The following is a 25,327-nucleotide window of genomic DNA, read 5'->3' as shown; positions in this document are numbered from 1 at the left end:
ACTTGAACCACTAACACAAACTCATGTGAAGTCAAGTCCTTGAAAGAAATCTTTACGAAACAAAACTAAACCCGTTTCAGCATGCAACCTATTCTTACTTCACCAAGGTTTTGCACATTAGCTAGTTTTGAATGCCAGAAGGTAACTTTCTTTCAGAACAGACTGCCCTGTAACATTGTGTTGTGAAATTTCACATTCATCATTTTATTATAATCTGAATAGAGGCAATATCTGAAGAGCAGAGAAAATGACTATACAAAGAATTTATAGAACATTCATTTACATACTGGAGACCTTTTGATGCTTCTTTACAGTTTCAAGAAAAAGGCAAAAATTTTCACTAGTAGGTAAATCCAAGAAGGAAACATTAAATTTTAATGATAGTGTTGGATACACGGAAACCATTTAATTAAAAACATGGCTTTTAGCATTTTTGTAGTTTAACACTGTACGATTATAGTAGCACATTTACTAAGCAGGTTAATAGGAGTCTGGCTAAATACATGTGTCAACTTGCTGCCATTAGTTATGAAACTGCATATACACATCTACCAAAAACCTTGAAAGAAAGTGCTGTATTAACTATTTAGTCTTGTATTTGCCATGAACGTAAGTTTCATGAATATCTTTCTACATACACTACACAACGGTACATACTGAACTATTTTGCTTTGTGCATTTTTTAATTCATTAAAAAGCAAAAGCATATGGCAATATACCATCCAAAGGAATGCATAATAGAAAATCCCCCTTAGAAACAGGGCAATTTCTTTTTTCCTCACTTACCAAGTAGAGCTAAACTCCCAGGAAACACCACCAGGAGTGTCAGCGTTCAATTCCTTATGCTCTTGAACTCAGCAGGCCTTGACAAAGCACAAGGAATAAAAAATAAAGCCCTGAATGGAAATGATAATACATGGGAAAAAAAAAAAGACACTATTTTCAGCCCAAAGGCCAACACTTGGTGTCTAACAAGACACACTAAAATTTAAGTATCATCTACAGAAGTGAAAAAATACAGTAAAAAATTTCTCCTCATTTCAATGCTCACAACACATCAGATTTAAATCTAATTGAGACTTAAGTCTAATTGAGATGTCAGTTAAAGAAATTCACTGGGCTCCAAGTGGCTGACTAGATTAGGCAACTGGGTTCTTGGTGCATCAAAAGAATATTAAAAGGAAACTTGTCCTCACATGTTTCAAAAGGATCAAAGCTCCTGAAAGTAAGAACTGCATTCTTTTTCGGATGGTACATAAACACCGTTTAAGTAGTATACCTCTGTGTCAGAAGAACAGAATTATTTGGCACAAATCAGTGGCACTTGCCTTTGTTGCTTCAACGGTAGCTGCTATGTTTTGGATTGCTTCACCCTTTTACACAGACTCAATGCCCACTGCTACTAATATACCACTTCCTGGTCCAAATACATTAAACTTCAAATCTTTCTTCTCTCTCCCTCTCTTCCCCATCCCTTTCCTTTTAAAAATATAAAGTTATTTATACAAAATTCATAGTTACACAAATAATTTGGTAACACTTTGGCTACGGTCACTGAATAAGGTTTCCAAGTCCTAATACTTTAAGAAATAGGAAGAGAGCTGTTAATAAAAAACAGATGATAATTTATACAGGACAAACATAGTTCAGATTGGTGGAACCTTCTTACCACATAGCCCAACCAGAGTTTCCCATTCCATTTAACCATTATTTAGTAAAAGTGGATAAAAGGATTAAATACTCCAAGTGGGTACAGTTACTAGTTAATCCAGTGCCTCATGCATTGGCATGCGGAATTCAGCATGTAATTTTATTCCTCAGGTTATTAATATAATGTTGACAGCCACACATCAAAGAAATAGAGGCAATGAAACTTTTCAGCACTGTCACACTGAAGCTGCTTTATTACCATCAGTTCTGATATGGAGGTCTAGTACTGCCTCTTTTTGGAGTGAATGGGAATTACACAGTAGACCTCAGCAGCTTACTCTCCTTGTGAAGGTTTCCACTGTAATCTACTGTATCAATTTTCTGTAAAGCTAACTAGCACTTTTTTATGCATTTAGAAAGATACAGAGATATGTACTAGTGTGATGGTTGTAGAAATCATGACATAAATGCTCTGAAGAAATGAGACAGAGTAACAAAATAAATTCCATTCCCTTTTGGGTTTCCTGACTCAAGGAATTATTAAAAAACACATTATAAACCAAAAATAGTTCCTAGAGATTAAAAAAAGCCAAGAAATCCCCAAAACTCCAATAAAAAAGGGGGCCAAAAGAATCCACAAATATAATTATGTATTAGGTAGGGAAACAAATGTTACTACCAAAACAGCACTGCAGAGACAGGAAATGGGAAGTATCTTGTCACTGTAAGACAAAAGTCAAAATATGAGACTATTAATAGTCTATAGCAAGGCACAGGCTATACACACTTTTACTTACGCAAAATAGCACTAAAGAGGCAAAGCTCAACAATGGTCTAGTTTAAGAATATCCGTATGACATATCAAGATCTGAGAACTACTATAAATAATCTGGCACAGGTAAAAATATATAAATTATAAAATTTTCTTCTTTGCTTTTCCCTCATTTTTATCCTGTAATTATTAAAATACAGAATCTTCCCTGCTTAGTTCTCTGTATAAAATAATAATACAAAAAAAACCAATTACAGAATAGATTTCCACGCAACCTTTTTTTTTTGTCCTGCCACCTCTCGCCTATTTAAAATTTTTCAAACTAAAACAGCCCAGCCTTCTTAACACTAAATACAGAGCAATCTCCCTGAATATTCCACGTTGCCGCTCCTTTCTTATCAGAAATCAACTTGCACAAACCTTCTCTTCACATACATCTTCCCCTTTCTCCATTCAGTTCCCATCACTGATCACATAAAGATGAAGGGAAGAGCAAATAGTCCTCCTCAGACCACCGTTCTCTTAAGAGCATGTTTGCAAGGCCTATAGCTACCATTGATGCAACTATGGCAAGTGTCTTTGTGGAGGTTATACAAAACATTTTCTGCACAAAAAAGTAGCACAGCCTAGTGAGTATTTCTGCTCCAATAAATGATGAGAAACAGCATGTGAAAATATATTAGAAACCCTTCAGGAGAAAAGTTTTTCATTTATGCTTCATTCAGGTATGGGCTACATGGGTTTGGGTGGCACCCAGCTTCTTTTGTTTTCTCCTTTGATATAAAAACAAAGAAATAATGCTTTGTTAAGTCAGAGGCATCTTCAAAGAAAAGGCTGAACTCTTGCAAACACAATGCAGATAGACCATCCCCTGGCTTTCCTTCTTGGGAATGACAAGGTTCAGACGTTGCTGCTGAACAGGCTTTCTCCCTCTCACAGTGCTTTCCTTCAGTGAAGAGCTCTGAGTCAAGGATGGAAAGGCATCAGATCTTCTTCTGGGATCCGATCATGACCTTTGATACAAAGTTCACAATGGCGCTGGCAGGTTGCTCTGGATCGTGCTCTGCAAATAGGTGGCATACATTGTCTGTGGCACTGCCTTGCTTCCTGGCAACGAACCCAAATACTCTGCAAGGGCAACAATCACAGTATATCAGAGAACAGACAGACAGGAATTGCCTCGTTTCATAAAGGAAAAAAGATACTGCAGAAACCAAAAGCACAAATCAGACTTCATCTGTTCTGATGAACAAAGTCCTGTGTGACTGCTAAACACAGTGGTCCAGATGCACCAGCCAAGTCAGGAGCTCCTGAGTGGCTCGGGATGGCCAGAATCAGGGAAGGAGACTGTCCCCTTCCTTCTACTCTGTCTATATTGCATCCTGTACTGTTTGCTGTCAGAGACATGCTGCTGACCCTGGGGATATATTTAATCTGATTCAGTACTGCTGTTCTCTTACCTACCTTGGGGGGTGTGTGGTGTAGTGTGTCAGGAGTTGCCTAAAGAGAGATTTTGAGGGCCAAACATCTCAGTGTTCAGAGTACTGGAAATAGGACTTAAGTTACCTATTTCTGTTCCTTTCCAGAAACCAGATGCCTGAGCTCTCTTTGTTTAGATTTCTTCTTTTGGTAAAAGGGGGACGACGACATTTGCCTTCAACAGAAAACACTTTGCAATCCACTGGTAATTATATATTTATACCACACACTAGTATTACTAGGAATGTTCTCAGCTATGTGCCAGGTGTGGGATTTTTTTTTTTTTAAAGCTATCAGTCTAAATGAGACAAGTAAGCTTGTGCTAGTGTTGCTGGACAAGTGGAACAGAAAACTGAGTAGCAAATGGCTCTGTTTTAATTTCTGAAACTTGAGTCAAATCACAGACCTGCGACCTAAATAAACCACGCTAGCTCTGGCTCCAGACATCCCACCATCAAATAATTAGGCCGTAACTTGCAGAGGTGCAGATGAAGTAACTAAAGTCTAATTACAGTGGGCAGAGAGACTTTTGTCTCTGAACAGCTGCTTTCCCTTCTACATCTCTGAAAAAGATAATTTAGAACACTAAGAAACTGATCACTGTAATGATATTCCTAAAACATTCAGTTAAAAGAGACTCAGTCAGGTGTCCACTTACTTTGCAGAAAGACCATCTTTCATCCATCTTGTTGTCCATTAAGAAAGCAGTTAAAAAAAAAAAAAAGGAATGGAGAAATAAAAATGAAACCTATGTTAGTTTTTTCTGTAGATCAACAATACAAACAACATATTAGAAATACTGCTTGTCTGCCTTACTTTCTGTCCTGTGGATCCAAAGCACAGAAAATAACAGTATTGACTGGATAATGTCGCCGAAAAAAGAGTCTAGATAGGAAAAAATAAAACAAGTTTTAGGAATAGTTAAGATGCTTAAAATTTTAAACAATAAACAGACCTGAAAAATAAATTACATTTAATCTAAATTTAATAATGACGATATAGTCTTTTTGCTATCTGAGTGACTTTGAAAGCCACCTGAACTGCTCCAACCAAGTAAATCCATATTTAGAATAGTAACGTCAGGTTTTTGAACCAAAAAAAACCTGACCCTCAAGCTAAGAAAAACAACTAGAAGTATGAAATCTATTTTTTCTAAAAACTGGCCATTTAGATACTATGTCAGGGGGAAATGCAACTTCTTGGAACTTGTGAATAATTCGATTATATTAAGTTTCAAAATATAAGCACTCCTAGGCATTATAATTTAAGGTTTCGTCCTTGATCTGCTATAAACATTTGCAGACCCCATGGAGTTAAGAAGTCTGGCACTTTTTTTTTTTTTAACCTATAATGAATTCCTGTTGTCCCTCCTTTGTTATTGTCAGTTTTAAAATCTAAAGACTTTGTGGTATCCTTAATAGCATTCAGTACAAAGTAAATATAAATTAACTTTTTATCATAGTATTTTACAGGCTATCCAAAACACTATTTCAAATACTGGAGATACACAGAGTCTGTTAAGGCCAATTCTGTTCAGTGACACTTGTGAAAGATACTGTGAAGATAAATTATTTCACTGAATAGGCTGAATATCAAATGCTTGCAAAGCCATTACTTTCCCTTTTTGTAAGAAATAACAACAATGAAAAAAACGCCATGGCAAAGTGACCTTCCATAAGTAAAAGCTGCCATATGGAAGTAATGTCCATAGCTTAAAACATTCATTCTCCTGTACTGCAGACAGCTGACACTGTCACCGTCATTCTTTAGACAATCCTATTATCCTCTGAAACCGAGACTGCAGTACATAACTAGGAAAATCAAATCAACAGCAGCCAACACATTCTGGGGACAAGGACAGATATTCTCTTCCCATCCCTCTTTTGCTTACTTTCTTTGATTATCTGTCAACGTGATTCCCTGCGCAGACACCTTGAAATGGACAACGGTTGAGATGGGAGAAGGATCTTGCATCAGTGTCAGGCTCAAGGCTTTCTGTACTGCCTGGTAGCCCGTGAGGGACTCCATCTCCACTGAATTCAGGTACCAAACATTACACGCTGTAATGAAAGAGGGGAAAGACTTTGATACCCAACAGCAAGCAGGGTATCTCCTGAACAAAACCAAAAAAACCATAAATTTTCCACCTTTGTAAAGCAAACAGGGAAGACTGGCAGCAAACTATCAAACCTTCTATGTGTGCCTCACCTTGTCTCACTGTTGCTTCATAGTTCAAGACTATAATTTTGGAGGTCATAGGCCTTTTGCTGTCCCTTTGTTTTTAATACCTTTATATTTAAGCCAATGACTCTATTAATCTATTAACCTCAGATCCTGAAATTTAAATAAATACAAGACAGCAGCAGAGAGAGAGGCAACTCATAGGTACTACTACAGCAAAGGCATTCCTGAGGGGGAAGACTGGGGATATTTTGCTTTTAAGTTCAATTACAGCAGCCAGTAAGAAAATACGCATTTTTGCAGCGTAAGTTCACACATTTCACACTTTCAAATGATATTAATCGATATTCAAAGGAAACCATTCACTTGTTTGGCAAGACAAGAACATTTTCACCCCATAAAGAATTGAGGGTTGCTGCAAAGCTCACTCCTCATTAATTCCATATTGTTTTGTATGTTTAGTGATGTTAGGGCAAACAAAGCAACTTCCACATTGAGAAAAATTACTTATGTATTTTTAGGTCTATTCTTCACCTCAGCACGCACTTATTTTTAAAAGCCCTATTCCTCTCCTAGAGATACTAGTAACTTCTGAAGTATCTCTATAAAATAGAAGCTCATTTGTTTCTAAGGCTACGGAACAGTTAATTTTTTTACCTGGTCTCATATCAAATCTGCAGCAAGCACTAGGAAAATAAGTACTAATATTATACAGCATTATATAGTAGCACTATAGTACTGTATGATACTACATAGTACTACACGGTAATGGTGCCATGTAACATTATACAGTATTAATTATTATTATATAGTATTAATAGAATTATTCACATGCTTAAATACTTTGGGACTGTGGTATAAGTCAAATTTACAAGCAGATTAAGTACATTTTTGAAACTGAAAAGCCCTCTTAGTCTTATTCTACAGCACAAGCAAGAATGATTAAACACATCCATAGCTAAACACTGGTACTAACAGACTGTGTTTTGGTAAAAACATTTGTGTAGGTATCCAGGACAGAATTTACAACTCTGGCAGCTGACACATGCAAATTACCATGCTAATATTTCATTTGTTTAGCAGTTTAGCTTGGCTTGCCAACCTATGAAAGCAAAGATTAAATTAAATTTAATAGCTTCTCTTTTCATATGGCTATTCTGTAATCTGATTAAAGCTTTCTCCTATGACTATCTACATAAAATAGCTAGACATTGGCACTTTCAAAACAACCAAGCAATCGTACAGTTAAAGACTGCATAAGCGTTAAGTTCGATTCCAGCATGATGATCAGCCCAGTAACTTCAAGCTCTGGAGTCTTGTCAGTGAAAGAAGGGATCCAGAGATTTGATTTAATTGATTTGTAAGTGTAAAATTTCCCAAGCATATTTGTGCATTGGTGTGATAGTTTCAATAACCTTTGTTTGAATCAATTACTATACAATTCATGCAGAGAGGGATTTAAGACGATGAATGGAAAGTTCAATGAGGCCTTCCTCGCTGAACAGCTTTCATGTCTATCCAAAATTGTAAATAACATTCCAAACCATAAGCTCTTCTCGTCTCACATCATTACTGTGTATGTTTGGTACAGATCTAAAGCTCTTCGTTATCCTGTGAGCCTTTCCCACCACAGGAAGCTTGCCTTGTTTCACAGTCACACTCCTCACCACTTCTGAGACCCAGATGAAGGGTTTCCCTTCCTCTTCTGCCACACATTGCATTGGTGTCAACAGACTGTGTTCAGGTTTTGTTTCTAGATGAAATATCCAAGCATTTTGTCTAGATTGCCCTCTATGTGATAGTTCAAAAACAGTCACCAAATACAGTAGATTCCTTTACTTCTGTAGCACAAAAAATAATAAATGGAACCTTTTTCAAAAGTGTTGGAAAGCGCAAAAATGTCATCTTAAAAAGGAGATTACAGGAAAGGAAAGGTACCAAAAAAGGCTGAAAGATTTCTTATTTAAGGACATCATGCATGGTCTGATGGGGTATCGAATGACAGCAATCCCACAGAAATCATACTGAAGGCTAGAACAAAAGGAAGATGTGTCTTTCATGCAATGCAGCTGCCCTGCAATGTTGCTGCTTTCGTCTTCCACAGGTGGCATTTTGTAGTCAACGTCCGTGCTACCACCAACAGCTACATAATGTGGCCATTTCGAGTAATCCCTGCTGCTTTTAGACTGGGAATGTGCTTTGTTCAGAATGCTTAGTCCCTTGACTCTACTAGTGGAAACAGATATGAAGAACTGGGACTCATTTGGGGCAGAAAATTTTGCTGCTGAACAGGAAGGTTAATAAAGCAAGGTCTGTTCTAGGGAAAAGCCACTTATCTGTAGAGTTTCTAGTCTTCAGTTGTCACTCTCTAGGAAGCAAAGGATTTGTGGTCAGCTTCTGCATTTAGATAATGACTAGAAATGTTCATTAGGTTTTTCAGACAGCTATAAAAAATGATCATTCTAGGAAAACACATCTTCATTTTTTTGCTTGTGGAGTGGGAGAGAAGGGTGGGGTAACGTAGGGTAGGGAAAAAGTGCATCTGCTTTGACTAAACTGCAGGTGCTCACACAAGCTCAGGCAGTTGGAAAAGAAACAATTTACATGTTTCGAGTCTGCACTTCAGCGTTGAACTCCACAACCTGAATGTCTCTATGACTGGAGAGGGACCTCTGAAACATGGCAAACACGGTGGGAAATGATGTATCAAGGCAAAAAACCTCTGAGAATCTCTCCTAGCTAATTTATCTATGCAGGTCCCAAACCCTTGTTTAAAAACAAAACCAACAACAACAAAACAGGGAAAAACCAAATGTACTAAGTTCCCCAAATGATCCATGATGTGACAGCCCCAATAAGGAGTTATTTGACTACTGCCGCAACTGAAGAAAGAATTATTTCTTTTTCTTTGAAAAGCATTGACTGAGCAAGGAGAAACCAACATTTCTCAAAAAACACCCCATGCCCCTTTTGCTGGGTTTTCAAGAGGGAAAGTTCTATAAAAATTCATTCTCCTCAGTTTTTTCCCTGTTGGCCACAACAACCACCACCAGCACTGGCAGACAGAAAGGCCAACACGTGCTCACTCCTGGCACACCCTCGAAAATGCTTGCCATTGCCTCAGCCACACATTCCTGCTCGATTATAGCACTCGAAGTGGTACTTCAAATTTTTAAGTCAAAGCAGATTGCTGCACAAGCAAGGAGCAACACACTATCCCTCCAGAGCTGCTCAGCTTGGCAACTGCCCCCTTCAGAAGTACCCTAAAATGGGTGAGGGCAATGAGGCAGCATTCTTATAAAGGCATGCTTGGCCACAACACTTTTGCTTGTGGCTCCAGTGGTAGGCTAAACTCAAAGGAGAGTGGCAAATCATAGAATCATAGAATCATTAAGGTTGGAAAAGATCTCTAAGATCATTGTGTCCAACCGTCAACTCAACACAAATGTAGTGTATTGTCCTGCTCTAATGCAACTAATCAGGTGGACAGATAGATCCTGGGGAGAATTCATAGCAGCCTGAAAACCAGGGACCATGGGAGGGCATGGATCCCCTAGGCATGCCCACTGTACAGGGGAATAACACAGTGGCTGCATTTCTACTAAGGACAGCCTTAAGGTTACAAAGGGGTACTCAAGAGCACCATGTCCAATAATGGTGGGTTAGGACGCCACCACTTTTTCAGACAGGCTATTTCACTAGCTGTCTGTGGGTCAGCTGTGTGCAAACAAAGCAGATGAGAAGCAGAACATGTCTCTACACAGCTGCTGCAAATACCTCTATTTGAGAGCGATACAGATGGTACCAATGCATAGCATCACATCATTTGGAGGTAATCTTGTCAGGGTTCTTCTCAATAAGCTCAGAGTAAGACGACTTAACTTGCCAGAATGGGTACTGCAGTATGCATGAGAATCCATAAAACAGCATCCAACGGGAAAGACACTGGACATTTCCTAACAACATCAAGTAAAGCACGGGGCAATGTTTTTTAATTTTTTTTTTCAGACTGATGGGACAGTAAGCATTTTCCAGTGGTATTATTGACCTCTATGCTAAGAATTTAACCCTACTGAACACTTCCCTTAGTTGCCTTTTGCAGACCTCAGACATAGTTCATGAACCTTTGCAACCACAGGTTGAAAATATCTCCTCTAAGTTCATCAGTTATGAAAGCAATGTCACCGCTTAAAATTTGCTGTGCTTGAACCAACCTATGTGTACCTCATATTCTCATGGGAGACATGACTGGAAAGCAAACACAGGGTTGTAGACCTTAGGAGTTGGTTGCAGAAAACAGAAAGAACTTGGTACGTATCCTCACAGTGCCCTTTACACTTCTACGCAGCACTCTAAATTTAACTGCTCCCTTTAAACATTCTTTAGTCCAGTCTAAGCTTCAGCTTCTCCCAGCCTGTAAGATACAAACTTTGGTGACAGTCAAATGCAAAGAAAAAGTTTAACAGACCTGCACCCTGTTTAAGAAGCTCCGCTGCTGAGTTTGCAGCAGTTTGTGGAGAAGTTTCTGCTATCTCCTCCAAGGGATCTGCAAACAGAAAACACTGTCCATGTCTTGTTTGGACTTGAATCAACAAATCACTGCACATCATCAAGTATGAGTTTAGCTTTTGTAATTGTGATCTCATCTACTGGACAATTCTTGGCCAGAAACATGAAACAATCTTGTATCTGCAACTATAATCATTCATGTGGTTTTTGTGCTGCATCAGGTTTTTTTGCCTGCAGTGCTGCAGGGGGGATGCTCAACCTTTATTTCCTGACAGTAAAAGACATAACTACATAGCATATGCTGCAGGGACACACATGATGTCACATTAAAACAATACTAATAGCTATATTCCCTCATTACAACCTCGAATTTTTTTAAATAGTGCAACTTTAATTATCTCATTTCATTTGTATAATTTACACTAATTTAGGCACAAAGACTTTGTGTTTCTACAATGAAATCAATTAACTGTATTTTGATTCAGAAGATGGTAACATAACATCTGAACTATAAAGACAGCAGTGGAATGTTTGCCTCCCAATCTTCTGTTAAAATTAGTGAGAAAACTATCCATCAGTATGTTATTTTAGTTATATAAATGCAAGTAAAAAGATCTCGCTTACTGCTGTATTTATCATGATGCATGCTGTCTTTGAATACATTCAAATGAGTAAGACAGCAGTAATACTGTGTGTGACAGTATTCACATGTTTAAAGTTATCCATATGCTTTAAACACTCTACACACTGTGTCCAGAATCATTAACCACACAAGATCATCTTAAAATGGGTGATCATATCGGATTCAAGAATGAATCCAAAATAAAATTTCACTGTGGTATCTTTATTCAGGACAAGGCAAATGTTTCAGTGCTGCACCTCTGCCAGAACAGAAGTAGCTTTCCGTTTTAGGTGAGGAGGATAAGAAGAACAAGCCCACCTACCACACTAGTTTGCCATATAAAGAGATCTCTGGTCACATCTACCATAGCATGTTTTTGTGCTAAAACGGTTTCATTAATGTATTTGCATAATTCAAATGCTATGTTTGAACACTGACATATGGCCTTTAACAAAAGTTTAAAGAGTTCAGTAGAAAACCACAAGAATGTTTAGCATTTCAATAATACATCTGGTGTTAACTTCATGTGGGAGAGAACAGACAACTGAATTATGGGGCAAGCATAGCTACATTTTGCTGTTGTCTGAGAGTGGTTTATGAAATCACCATAACCAAAATTAGAATTACAGTCCCATGATGCAACACAGGCTTTTTGATCATTTATTTAAACAATATTTGGACCTGTGCAAGTTGTTACTTCATTCCTGCCAGTGTCACACTCAGGGCACCTTCTGTTCTTTACCTACTTGCCTTCCCTAAAGTCCTTTTGCCACCCAGACCTGAATGAGTGGTTACATCTTACCATACATGGGCATAATTTCATGTCTGAGAAGTACATTTGTTTTCCTACATGCTAGATTACTGTGCAGATTTCCATGACGCATATATATTTATGACTGTAATGTCACAGCACTAGTCTGCTCACAACTACAGCTTGGATAAGAGCTGTCAGCAGTACCAAAGAACCACTTTTAAAACACAGCTTTAAAATTGCACATTCTTGCTTAGATCTTGACTTGTGACATGTTCACCTGCCTTCAGACACTCTAAAGCAGAGCTTGGCTGGGTATCTCTCTTCTGTACTTTAACAAGCATACCTCTGTCTGGGATGAGGAGCTTGCAGGGCAATGCCAATGGAGTGATGGAATGCTGATACACCAGAGCTGTCAAACTCCCTGTAGTCAAAAGAGTAACAAGACATGCATAGTTAACTCTGTGGACAACAAGAAAGCTTAACAGTTATGTTGGCTCTCAAGTATTTTATAGACCAAGGGGCCTCCCCCACTGCCCTTTAAAAAAAAATTCTCTTTTTTTAAAGAGAAGACCTTTAGAGAGAGAGAGCCAAGACCTTCTTCGGTCAACTTTAGTGTATTCATGTTTCCCAGCACTGTCCCAGTTGGATGTATTTGAACTCCTTAATCACAATCATACGCTCCCTTTCCCTGCTTAAACACACTGCTTAAATCCTAAAATAAATGGCTTTGCTTCAAATGGAGAAAGCACAAAAATGACAAAACCAGTAACATATGGAAGTCAGTAAATTCTTTTCAATGCTCTTAATTTCTGCTACATTAAATGTAGTAAAATCTTATGAAGATGGTAAGAGCACAAGGGGTCAGTGCTATGTGATGAGGCAGAGAAAGAGCGAAGAGTTCTGCCTCTTAGCCACCTAGTCTCCACTGTCTAATGCTTTGTCTACACACACCTCTATTTTGTGCTTCTAAAAGTGTAAAAGATGGTCTAGATAAAACCTCCTCCATTAAATGCGGCAGTGATGTATGTAGCATTATCTACTAAATTATTCTTCTTTTCTATTCAAAGTCAATTTTGTCATTTGGACTTGGCTTAATTAAAATAATTAAACATTAGTCATCCTTGACATTAGTATGTGAGACTATACTCAAAGGAGTGAGAGGAAGGTATAATATTCATTAGTCTGTGTGTACAAAAAGCCATCCTTTGATCCCGTTTACTAACAAACATTGAACATTATAATCATGTGCTTGAAAAAAATCACAGTTCAACCATAAACAACCTCGTTTTTACAGGACATCAAAAATTTCTTTGAAATGGAAAGATGACCCAGTTCTGCAACGGTCTTACAGAAATGCAAAGACCAATTGATACTCTTAGTCCTTCATTGTCTTATCCATACAACTGTGTGATAGTGCCTGCCCACCTACTTTGTGAAGCAGTTTTGAGGCTGTATACATTGAAAGATTAGGAGTTGCTCCAACTAAATTATTAGTAGGGCTACATATGTGCCATAAACAGGTACTTCAAGATTAAGGTAGGACTGGGCTAAAAATTCTGATTTGAAATAAGTCTCATGCCAAACACTGACAAAATTCAATCAATCTTTCCTTTACTTCAAATAGGATTTGTCATTTTACACTTGTTCATTTTATGGTAGATGACCCTTTTATGGGTGTATTGGGTGTATGTGACAAGGCTGGTAGCAGGGGGTGGGAAGGCTGCAGGGTGACCTCTGTGGGAAGAGGCTCTCCCATGCCGGACACAGCCAGATCCAGCAGACCCACTGCAGGGCACCGCAGAGCCAGGGTGGCATGCCTCCAGGAAAGCGTATCTGAGAAAGGGCAGAAAAGGCCGCACAGAGACAAGAAGGGAACAAAAAGGGTGAGACACAGCAGAGGGAAAACCACGGTCAGAGGAGAAGAAGGAGGAGAAGGAGGTGCTCCAGGCACCCAAGCTGACATCCCCCACCCTGCAGCCTGTGGAGGACCTCACATTGGAGCAGATGGACGTTTCCTGAAGGAACTGTGGCCCACGGACAGCATATGCTGGAGCAGATTTTTTTCCTGAAGGATGGCAGCTCATGGGGAAAGCCCACACCTCAGCAGGGAAAAAGTGGGAGAGGGATGGAGCAGCAGAGAGGAACTGTTTTGTAATGACCATACACTCCCTACCCCTCCTGCACTGCCTGCAGCAGGGGTGAGGAATCTGAGGGGAAGCAGTGAAGTTGAGCTTGGGAAAAGGGGGAGGAAAAGTGATATTTTAATGTTTGTCTTTGTTTCTCACTACCTGAATATCGATTTAATTGGCAAAAAATTAAATTGATTTTCCCCAAGTTAAGTCTCTCTTGCCCATGGTAGTAACTGGTTAGCAACCTCCCTGTCTTTATCTCAACCCATGAGCTTTCTCATCCTATTTTCCCCTCCTGCCCCACTGAGGAGGGCAAATGAGTGAGCAGCTAGATAGGTGTTTGGCTGTTTGCCACAACAGGTAATGCACTTTCATCATATTACATTAGGTAGGCTGACGCAGCATAACATACTTTGTGAATATCCCACTCAGCCAGCTAATATACAGTATAAATATAGCACAGGACAAAATAAGGCAAAGGTCCTGAATCAATAAGGCCCGTAACAGTCACATAGCTCAGCTGTTTGCAGCGGCATTGGTAGTGGTAGACAAGCTTGACTGCTTGAAGCTTGGTCACGTGCATCTGTGCTAGAGTGCCCTGAGATATACTTAAGGTAAATGTATACAAGGCTCCTATAACCTTAGAATGGGTTCCTACAGAAATCATCAGGACTTGAGCAAAGTATTCTCTCATTTGCATTCCATCCAAGTCTATAAAACAGCTTTGGCAAATGCAAACTGTTTCCATTTTCTGTGTCCCTGTGATGCACAGTACTTACCAAAATATGGTTCATTTGGGCATCCTTTCAAGCGCACCCCCTTGTGAGTGCATTCAATCAGAAAATGCCTTACAAGTTCATTTGACAAATCTCCAACTGTGTTGAAAAAGAAAAAGAAAGCTCATGAAGAGAAGCAATGAACTGACAACAATCTGACAAATTAGCAGGTCTTTATGAAACAGTTTTCCACATTACCACCAAATGTTTTATATACACCATGCAAAGAATACATTAGACCTGCTCTGCTGCAAGGTTACAAAAGCTGTAGTAAAAAGGCCATTTTGCAAAAAACAAACAAGCAAATAGCTCACTTGAGACAACCAGAGGAAAAGGTTTTATAATCATAAGTGACTGTCATCCAAATATACACTGGTGTCCAAAATGTCCAAGCATGGTCCCAACTACAGACAGGAACAGAAATTTGGAAAACGAATGCTTAGAAATTCTGATGCACTTGCCCATTAGAAGAATTTGTATCCAATGTGACAAGGGAGTAGAAGTATGATAAAATACTCAGATTTCTAGTGACAGTTCTGCTCGCAGAACTTCTCCAGATTAAAACAATAGAAGATTTAGCTACATAAAGGTAATGATGCCAAGTCTCTCAGTGAATTTTTAAGTTTTAAAGTGTTTGCAGTTTTACACTAAGTCTTTGCTCCTGAAAACAATCAATTACATGAAACACTCAGGTTTCACTAGATTTTTAAAGACAGTTTTTATCTCTCAGGAATCTAGGACAAATCGAAATTGTTAAGTTGGATGTAATGAGGAGACTCAAAGTCCAAGAGGCATATAAAAATTCCCTTGAAATTTAGCATTCCTTTAAACATATACATACATATGCACACATAGAATTAAGACAACTTCGTTATTTCTTGAAAGACTGGTTCACGGTATTTCACACCTGACTACAAACTGAATCTCTCTCCAAGTAGTTAAAGGGTTATTTCATAGCAACAGGACAAAGCTACCCAACCATTCAAACCTTAACAAAAGAGCCACAAACACAAATGCTCCCTTTGACTCTGATCAATCAGCCACAGTCCAGGAAACACATGAATCAAGGGTTGACTTTCAGGCTAATAGAGATGAACACATTAATCTGGACAGCAGAAACTTCTGTGCAAGCAAATATTGCAACGATCACATTTTCAAACAGCTTATTGTTTGCCATTATGCTCTCACAATATCAAAAATAAATGACTACAAGGGTATGTGGGAAGGGGAAGCCAGGAACAAGAAGCTCTGCAGAAAACTGAACAAATTTGTGCCTTCTGGGATGAAATAGTGGGAACCAAAAAAGCTAAATATCACAGAGCACGAAATGGAAGAATGCTACAGTCTCAACTAAAATTTTCTCTTACTACCACTTGCCTGTGGTACAACTAACATAAACTGGCTCTTGAAGGCTAGTGGAGTTTGAACTTTCATGTCTTCCTGGACTTCATTGATCTGATGATAAAAAAAGATTACTAAAAACACATATAGCCACTCTCCATTTGCTTCCTTGTTGTTGCTATCACCACCTCAGTGCACCCCTGTTGCTTCATTAAATAAGACATTGCAGTGGTTCTGCTGATGCAATAAAAAGAAAGATTACATGGCATATTTTTATTAGAAATTGTCTCAAGATACCAGATTAAGTGTACAGAATTTGAAAGTGTTATTGTAATAGAGGTGGACTGCTAACCTTGCCCCGGAGTAAGCATGAAATCTTAAAAAAAACCAAAACAACAAACCAACAGCCAACTAACCAATCAACCAAACCAACCAACCAACAACAGACAAAACCACACTTCCATAGCCACAACACTAAGAATCACTGCTTTCCTGTGATCTCAGTTGCTTACCTCACCGGGCAGCATGTACTAATAAACATAACAAGCTTTATAGAAGGACAACAGCAGCAATGAAAACCACTCCACTACCCCTGCAGTAGCACAAATGGAGCCAAGAACACTACAGATACTGGATGCTGAGTTTCCATACATTGATTAAGGCTTTCTGTATGTTCTTCTAATTTTACCTTTCACAACTATCAGGCACAAGTTATACATGGAGGCACTGGAGCTGGGAGAGTAGGTGTATTTCATCACTTCTTTTAAGTAACTATCATCTTTCCTTAGGGAACCTCCTCAGATTTGTATCTAATGTAGAACTGTCTCAGAACAAAACCTTGGGGTCAAAAATATTCAACCTTCCAGCCAAGCAAAAGCTTTACATGGTGGTATGTGGATCAAATACAGAGTTCTGATTGCTAGGGAGGACTCATTACTGCGATGACACTGGTTTTCTATTAGGTTGGTAAGGTACAATACATGCACAGCCACAATGAACATACATTTACAAGCCGTGGTGAAACTGTAAAGTACAACAGACATCTTATCCAGTCTTGTTTAACACCATAGCAAATGGAGCCTGTAATTCAAGCTGAACTTACTAGAAGAGGGGAGATTTCCCCAGATTATTACCCAGTAATAAGGACTTCCGACTATGTGTGGCTTGTTAAATAACAGATAGAAGACATACAGTACCTTTCTTGTTTAACTGCAGCACAGAGGGAGGTGGTGTAGCAACCTTCATTGCTAGCCCATAGGCTCCCCGGAAAGAATGACTGTCTCGAACAATGAATGACCCAGGTTCCTTGTCCTTGAGAACAGCAATGGCTGCAAGGGATTCCAGGAAAGAGAGAGAAAATCAGTTCCAAAACAATGCACACACCCAAAAAGTACAGAAGTGCAAATCTGTAATTAATAGGAGACTAAAGGAAGTAAGATCCTTTTCGCTGTCTCCATTGCTGAAGAACAGAATACAATCAGGCATATTTGGGGGATCTGAGCGGAAACATCTTGTGTAAATCTCACAGATACTTATTTCAAGAGAAGCCTGTAGTACAGATCTCTACTGATTTTTAAACTGAGAAGGACGTGCAGGTCCCACCAGGATTCCTACAACCAGTGCAAGAGCAAGTTGATTCCTGCTTACATTTTGTCAACTTGTTAGAAGCACGACAGAGAGCACAGCCCTCTGTAATTCCTAGGCTGACTAGACAGCACTGTTTTTTTTTTCCTATGCAGCTTCAATAGGCGGAGCAGATCCGTTTTCATCCACCCTGCAAAGCAGTCTCACTCCCTTACTATAGTTTTAAAACAAGGAAAGGGATGTAAGTCAATATTTGCTCTTTGACTGTCCAAGCATTGAAATATTTTACATCTATATTCTGTGATCTGTGCTGGAAGTGTGATATGAAGTCCTCCCCAGGAGGAACAATGTGCAGGGAAACTGCTCTTGCTTTGCATGAGTCTGCTGCAGACTTTGAAATCTAGTAGCCCAAAATCTTAAACTCACTTTGAAAAAAGACAAAAGGTTTATCTAATGATTGATCTTAATTTGACCTTAATAAAACCTTAGTACTTTGCTTTTTCCCCCCCCTAAACTGTTGGAAATACTTGTGTTTGTTTTCAGAATTTCTAACGATCAGCAAGCCTTCAAAGACATCCTGGAAAAAGCCCAAATTTGACCCTGGAGTCCTTAACTGTCTGTATACACAGAACATGGAAATTATGCATATGGGGCATGAAGTCATATTTTGCAAGGCCTGAGCAATGATTACATCATGAGCACACACATTTTTTTTCCATGAAAAAAAGAGTAGTAATAGAAAATCAGGAAAATGCAGACATAATTGTCTCTCCTGTTTAAGTGAGTAAAGCAAATGCATATATATTCTATTCTATTCATCTGTCAGATGGTGAAGAAAACAACTATTTTCACAATAACCTGTCATATGTTGAGAGGAGGAGGATGAATATATATATACCCCGCAATTCAGCAGTACTCATATAACACTTCTAAATCCGCAGAAGGACAGTAATCATTTGTCACAGGAAAAGCACAGGAAAAAAGAACAAGTGCTCCCCCTCCTCCGCAACAGTATCTTAAAACACTATTTAAAAGGAATTTTACTTGGTAGGGCGAAAAGAGGCATAGTAAAAAGTTGGGAAGATTTTCTTTTCATTTGTTCAGGCAGCTGGGTTTAAAGTTCCTCTATGATCTACGCCCCTCTCTGGACTCGCATCAAGTCAGGAAATTTTTTTTGCACATTTAAAGATTCAGTTCTTATTATGGGTGGAGAGCAGACAACGGGAAGTGGACTGGAGTGAAAGGACCAGTAAAACATCATCCAAAGATGAATTCATGATCTGTTTTCTATGATCTTTATTCCCCTGGGCTCATACTTACCACTACACTATAAGAGGCATCCTCACCATTTGAGAAACTATGAACTAGACATAGCAATTCATCATTTGCCAATAGCTGAAGGCTATTTTGGTTTACTGTGAACTTCCTTCCCAATGCAGAACTAATGCATCATTTTTCCTTTTTGACAACCACATTTTAAGAATCCCAGTTTAAAATCTTACCATAACTCATTAAATACAATTCAGTATAGCTGAATATTACAATATGGACACAAGGACTGTCAGACCAACTGCATTTGCAAAGCACCCAGCATGCTTTATTTATGCCTTGTTGCAGGGACAAGGTCTAAGTTTGTATGTATACATTTTCACATACATAATAATAGCTTTGTCCATCTCATTCCATAATACATCTCCATATAGATGTACTGTATCTGTATTGTACATCATAAAGATGTTGTTCCATGGGAGTGTTATTCTGTGACCTTTAAGAAATAATATATGTTACTTGCAGCTGACAATGAAATTCAGGCTACAGAACAACTGGTAGATGAGGATGTTTTTATGATGACTTCTAGCTAATGAATTATTCTCTGGTATTTAGCATCTCTCAACCTATTATCTGTACAGGGAAATACACATCGCTGAGATCATACCAAAGCAGCACGCTTGTACTCAAAAGAGAGCAGACAGTTGTTTAGTATTGCATCACGTGTATCTGTCATTTCAAAACTTTTCAGTAAAGTACATTTGCAGCAGCTACCACAAGCAGATTTAAATTACTTTGTAGTTCGTTCAGTTAGGCTAATAATTTGTCTGATTAACTGAGTAATTTTTAAGGACTACTTGAGTGCCCTCCACTCTCAAATTCAGCCTTAGGACAAAAGAAATTAAGTGAGGTTGTCTGTGGCCTTTCTAGGTTTTATATTTCTTCCTGTATTTCTTTTAGACATCAGGTATGTATCAAAAAAATGTAAGGAGAATTCACCAACTAGCCTTTCTGTGAATGGGTATGCCAGAATATATATCAGTTGATATACCTTGTTCTCTTGAAATATCTGGCTTATACCAGAACTTGGATGTGTCCTGGACAAATTTTACAGTCACATGTTTATCAGTTGTGTTTTCTGTGAAATAAAAGGGAAAAAAAGGTCAATAAATTTTTTAAATACAAAAGCTTTTTTTATTTTTCTTTCCAACTTCCAATCACCTTAATTATTAAAAAAACTCATTATTAGAACAATTTAGAGAAACTGAACTGTTTTAGAAGCAGCAAATATAATACCGTACACTAGGATTCTGAAAGCATTCTTGAAGTTTCATTTTGCAAAATCCATAAAATATTAAAAACCCTTACATTTATAAAGCTGTATTAAATACAAAGCTTCTCAATGGGGTCCAGTGAATACCCATCTACATTTTAAACTATTCTTGACACAAGTATATAAAGGTGCAGAGAGAAGCCAGCCCTTATTAAAAGAAATTTGACTCCACATTGCTCGCTTGTGGTTTGGCAGTTCAAAAGGTAGGCTGCCCTTGGCTGACATCTAGGGAAGCGCAGAAGGAATTCTGCAGCCTTGTTCTCTGAATAATGCACCCAAAGCCAGTGAACTGGCGCCACTTACTGCAAACATTCAAGTCCTCTGTGCCATTTTCATTCCATTGCTTCCCCCCCCCCCCCCTTTTAAAATCCCCTAAATGCTTTTTATAAACTTATATAAAATCTAATGTATTTTGTGTTTCTCTGATGTAGAACCTACCTGGCACTGGGGAAGTGCTTAACATTTTTGAGAAATCTGGGAGGACATTTGGGAAGGGGATGCTGATTGTGCTTCCACTGTGGGGGCTAGAGAAGCCACTTGAAGAAGGTGACACGGATGCAAAGGAACGGTCTCCTTCAGAGGACCTCTTTTTCTCTGGAAGAGGCGGTTGAGCATGTAGGTTCCCTCCATGGTGCTGCTGAACCGCACTGTTCTGGCTATTGTGTCCAGAGGCCACTGTAAAAAAGTTTTGTGTCAAAAAGCCATTGTCCTCGGCACTTGCCGCTGATGAGCTCATGGTTTTAGGACAGATGCTAGTATTAGCTATGAAAGTAGCTTGTTTCTCCTCTCGGGGGGAGCTACTGCCCCTGTTGCCCCCACTGTAGCTCAGGTAGGCCCGGGCACTGCTGCTGACAGCAGGTTCTTGCTGTGGCTCTGCTGGTGAATTCTCCAGGCTGCTCAGGGTGATGACCTGCAGTCCTGGAGTTTGGAAATGAGACAAGAGAGAGACATCTTGCACGGTGTTTGAAAATTCAGAGGGCACAAGGTAACCTCCCGGCGGCCTGCTGTTTCCCACGGAAAGCTGGAGTGTTGGGGAAGCTTTAGGGCTGCTTTCAAGCCAAGGACGTTCTGTTGCAGAAGAGCTGTCAAAAAAGCCAAAAATTGAACACAAAAATAAAACAACAGCCAAATCATTCCCTTAAAACATCACTGTACAACCCACACTGCAGCAATCATTGAAAGCAGTGAATCACCTCACCCAGGACAATACCTGAGGGTGCTCTTTGACAATATGCTGGACCTGGTGATGCAGCTGGATCAAAAGATTCCAGCCCCACCCTGATCATTCATTTCTTCAGTGTAGGTCATTGCTTTCTGCCTCATCTCACCCTCCACCTAGCCATGCTGATGGGACGTTTTCTGAGTTTGCACTGTAAACCAGGCCATCAAATTAAAACCAGGCCATCAAGTTAAAAATACTCCTCCTTCCCCCTGTTTGAGAGGGTTACTTTTAATATGAATCAATTCAGTGAGGCTGTTCACAGCATTCTTCACATTCAGTGGTCCTGGAGATCTCTACATGGTGAGCTGAAGTGCTACCTGGAAAAGAGCAGTAGGAGGCAAGGATTTCTTAAGGCAAGGCTGCCATCAAAGGCAGAGGTTTATGGAAGAAAACTGACATTGCCACAGCAATTCTTACATTCTCATTTAAAAAACAAGAAGAAAAGAAATGGGCTAAGGAGGTAGTTGTGCACCATCACACAATAAATGAGTAAGTATGATAAGAACACAGTTCATAAGACCCAACTCTTAGACCACGTCCCTTTTAATACAATTTATATTAAAAAAGGAAGGGAGGCAGGTCCAGTGGTTAATTTAGTTGATGATGGAATAATTTTGATTGATAGAATTAAATATTTCAATTAAACATTAGATTTTTCTACTGGGTAGCAATTCCACCTGCTCAAGTGAAGAATAACAAATATTCTTCTAAACAAGACAAACTATGCTTCTGATGAAACCACCTGATAAAAGTTTAAATTGTCTCCTTGCTTCTAAAAGTGAAATGCCCTTAGGTTGTAGCTGGAAAACATTACCAGCAATATCAAATGTAGAGAGAACAAACTCATTGTGAGATGCAAAGGGAAAAGAGCTGACATAAGATACTTAAAAAAATAAAGGATCTTTAATTAAAAGGGAATTGTGGAAATGGATACCAGTAGATTTGAACAGATCAAAGTAGAAGGGCCATAAAGAAATGGAAGGGAAGCAAATGCAAGAAGACATTGCAAGAAAAAAAACCCCACAGCTGTAGCTAGCTGCTAGATGAAATGAAAAATGACCAAAAAAATATTTAGAAAGAAGGGAACAAAATTTTCTAGATAAAGTTTGAAGTAGGAATGTAAACTTGAGAATGACTGCATTGCCTGATAAGCTTTTAATTCATATCCACTTATAATGAAATGTTATATTGTCTCCTCCTCAGAAAATACTAACATACTTTGTTCAGTCTTATGATTCACATTCATAACCACAAAATGAAAACATTCTTTCACAGTCCAAGTACTGATTGAAAATGAAATCCATTGGATGGGAAGATAAATAAAAGATAAATAGGTATGAACGTACTTGAAGTCCTCACTGAGAGTCTGACACACCAACCAACAGCATTCCAAATACTTACTGTGAAAAAGGAGCCGATTATCCAAGAACAAGAATAGGATAATTAGCCACAAAAGAATGTTGTTGCAGAGTGATAGAGAAGGAACGCTCACCAGCTGTAACGTAACACCTCATCTATTAAGTAAATATAGGGCACAGCTAATGACTGACCATTCATTGTCATGGTCTTCTGAACCTTCTAACAGCAACCTGGGATTCCTTGTTTGTTTCCTGTGTTTCCTGCCATTTCTCATCTTATGCTGTAAGCTCCTTGGGTCAAGGACTGTTTTGTAAATTTATACTATTCAAGCTCTGGTCCAGAGCCCTACATGTTTACTGCAATATAAATATGAAATAAAATCTCTCAGCCTGCTGAGCAGGTGAAAGGGAGTCAGCTATTCACGACCAAATCCTCTGACATTTTACTGACTAGAAATGCATGTAATGCAGTGGGAAGAGTGCTCCCTCTCTCTCATATACAACTTATTCCAATGTAAAATTTAATGAAATGCTTTTCAGTAAAGCATTAGAGAAGTTGGTTAAGCACACAGGAAAATATGTATGAGCTTGTGCTAGCACGCAATAAAGTAACTGAGCTATAAATTCCTATTTATTTTTGTATTCCTATTTATCTTCAAAGCTAATTGTGTCCCTGACATATAAATAACATCTGTGTATGTGGTAAATTCCAGCTGGTGAACATCATCATCATTAAATGTCATAACTAAACTCGAAGCCCTTGGACAAATGCTCTGCAATAAAGATGCAAGCATAACACCTTGTCTGGAAACTACAGTTATGAGAACTAAACAATCAGGTAGGAGAATCTTTTCCTACCTTTCTCCCCCTGGCATAGGACTGTTACTTGAAACAGTACAGGAAGATGCAAAACAGCGCTGAAAGGAGGGATCCGTCTGCATGTTGGCCCTCAGCAAAGCAGGGTTAGTGCCCACAGTGCTGTCAGACATCACCATAGAGTGGTTAATGGCTTCTGTATAACTTCGAGATTCTGCAGCAAAGGAAACAAAGTAAAAGGCAAGTTAAAAAACAATTCACATTTTTAGGGACCTTGTACTGAAAGAAGTGTTTATAAAACAATCTGTTTTTCTCTTAATAGGACTATAAAGAAGAGTTTTTATTTGTTTGAGCAGTAACATTTTATTTCACAACATTATGTTGATTGCTGAAAACATCCAGCAGGACAAATGGCAGCGGGAATAATGATTACAGATTACTCAAACTGTTTGATGAGTTCTCCAGGGTACGTTCTCTAGCCCTAAAGATGAGAACAGACCCATCTGTTCCAAGTTGTTTTGCATTCCACAGTCTACAGTGTTAATCAGGTATGTCTAGTCAAGAGTCCTATGTGACTACACACACCTACAGTGTGCACTTAAACACCAAAATGATAGAAAACTGGAGTATTAATTCAGCCTGCCCATTCAGCCCACTGCTGAATGGGGCAGAGGACCTGGTGGAAAATGACATTGAAAACGCTGAGGTACTCAAAATCTTCTTCACCTCAGTCTTTACCAGTAAGACAGACCTTTGGGAATCTCAAGCCCCTGAGACCACAAGAAAAATCTGGATCGAGGAAGACTTACCCTCAGTGGAGGAGGACCAAGCAAAGGAGCACTTAAACAAATTGGACATATGTAAGTCCACTGGGGCCTGACAGGTTGCCACAAGACTGCAGGGAGCTGCCTGATACCACTGCAAGGCCACACTTGATAATCTTTAAAAGGTCACAATGATTGGGAGAGATTCCTAAAGACTAGAAGGGAGCAAGCGTCACTCCTATTGATGCAGTAGATACAGTCTGTTACAGTACCTATTATTCCATACTGCTCGCTTCTAATTCTAAACAACGAAGACTTGCAGTTAGGTAACTAGCAGGTGTTGTGTTTGCAGGTGTATACCATTGTTAGACCCTAGTAAAGATTAACCTTGGAAATGAGAACCATAGACAAACGTGGTCCAGATGTGGCTCGGAGACAAACCTCAATCTTATAAGGAAAGAAAGGAACAGGTTCATGAAGAGTTCACTACCCTACCGACCACCCGAGACCACTAGAGACCCTCAAGAAGACCCCAGAGGCTTTAGTGCGCATGTGTCTAGGCTGATGTAATATTATAATTAGTTCTCAGAAATTTAATGAATATGTAAAAGAGAAACTTAAAATATGTGTGAGAAGCATGGATATAAACAGAAAGGTGATTAGACCAGGTGTGCTTAATTTGTGGCAAGTCCACCAAGCACCCAGGCCTGAATAAAACAATCTCTCTCCTGAGCGTGTGGAATTGGTTACTTGCACACTGGGCACGAA

The 25,327-nt window shown here is 39.0% G+C and overlaps 1 protein-coding gene across 1 annotated transcript in view; it reads right to left on the bottom strand.

The window, feature by feature from the left end:
- Positions 1–348: 348 nt before the first annotated feature.
- Positions 349–25,327, bottom strand: part of TNS3 (tensin 3) — a 256,780-nt gene continuing 231,801 nt past the window's right edge. Inside the window, exons 23-33 of the mRNA XM_075142915.1 lie at positions 23,838–24,009; positions 20,838–21,481; positions 20,118–20,204; positions 17,410–17,541; positions 14,876–14,971; positions 12,311–12,388; positions 10,551–10,628; positions 5,793–5,961; positions 4,718–4,786; positions 4,560–4,586; positions 349–3,550 (exon numbers count right to left, since the gene is read on the bottom strand). Coding sequence (XP_074999016.1) covers positions 3,406–3,550; positions 4,560–4,586; positions 4,718–4,786; positions 5,793–5,961; positions 10,551–10,628; positions 12,311–12,388; positions 14,876–14,971; positions 17,410–17,541; positions 20,118–20,204; positions 20,838–21,481; positions 23,838–24,009 — 1,697 coding nt within the window. The 3' untranslated portion in view covers positions 349–3,405. The remainder of the gene's footprint in view (positions 3,551–4,559; positions 4,587–4,717; positions 4,787–5,792; positions 5,962–10,550; positions 10,629–12,310; positions 12,389–14,875; positions 14,972–17,409; positions 17,542–20,117; positions 20,205–20,837; positions 21,482–23,837; positions 24,010–25,327) is intronic.

This window comes from Calonectris borealis, chromosome 2 (assembly GCF_964195595.1).
Source record: "Calonectris borealis chromosome 2, bCalBor7.hap1.2, whole genome shotgun sequence".
NCBI classification, from domain to species: domain Eukaryota; kingdom Metazoa; phylum Chordata; class Aves; order Procellariiformes; family Procellariidae; genus Calonectris; species Calonectris borealis.
This window is presented reverse-complemented; position numbering and strand designations above follow the sequence as displayed.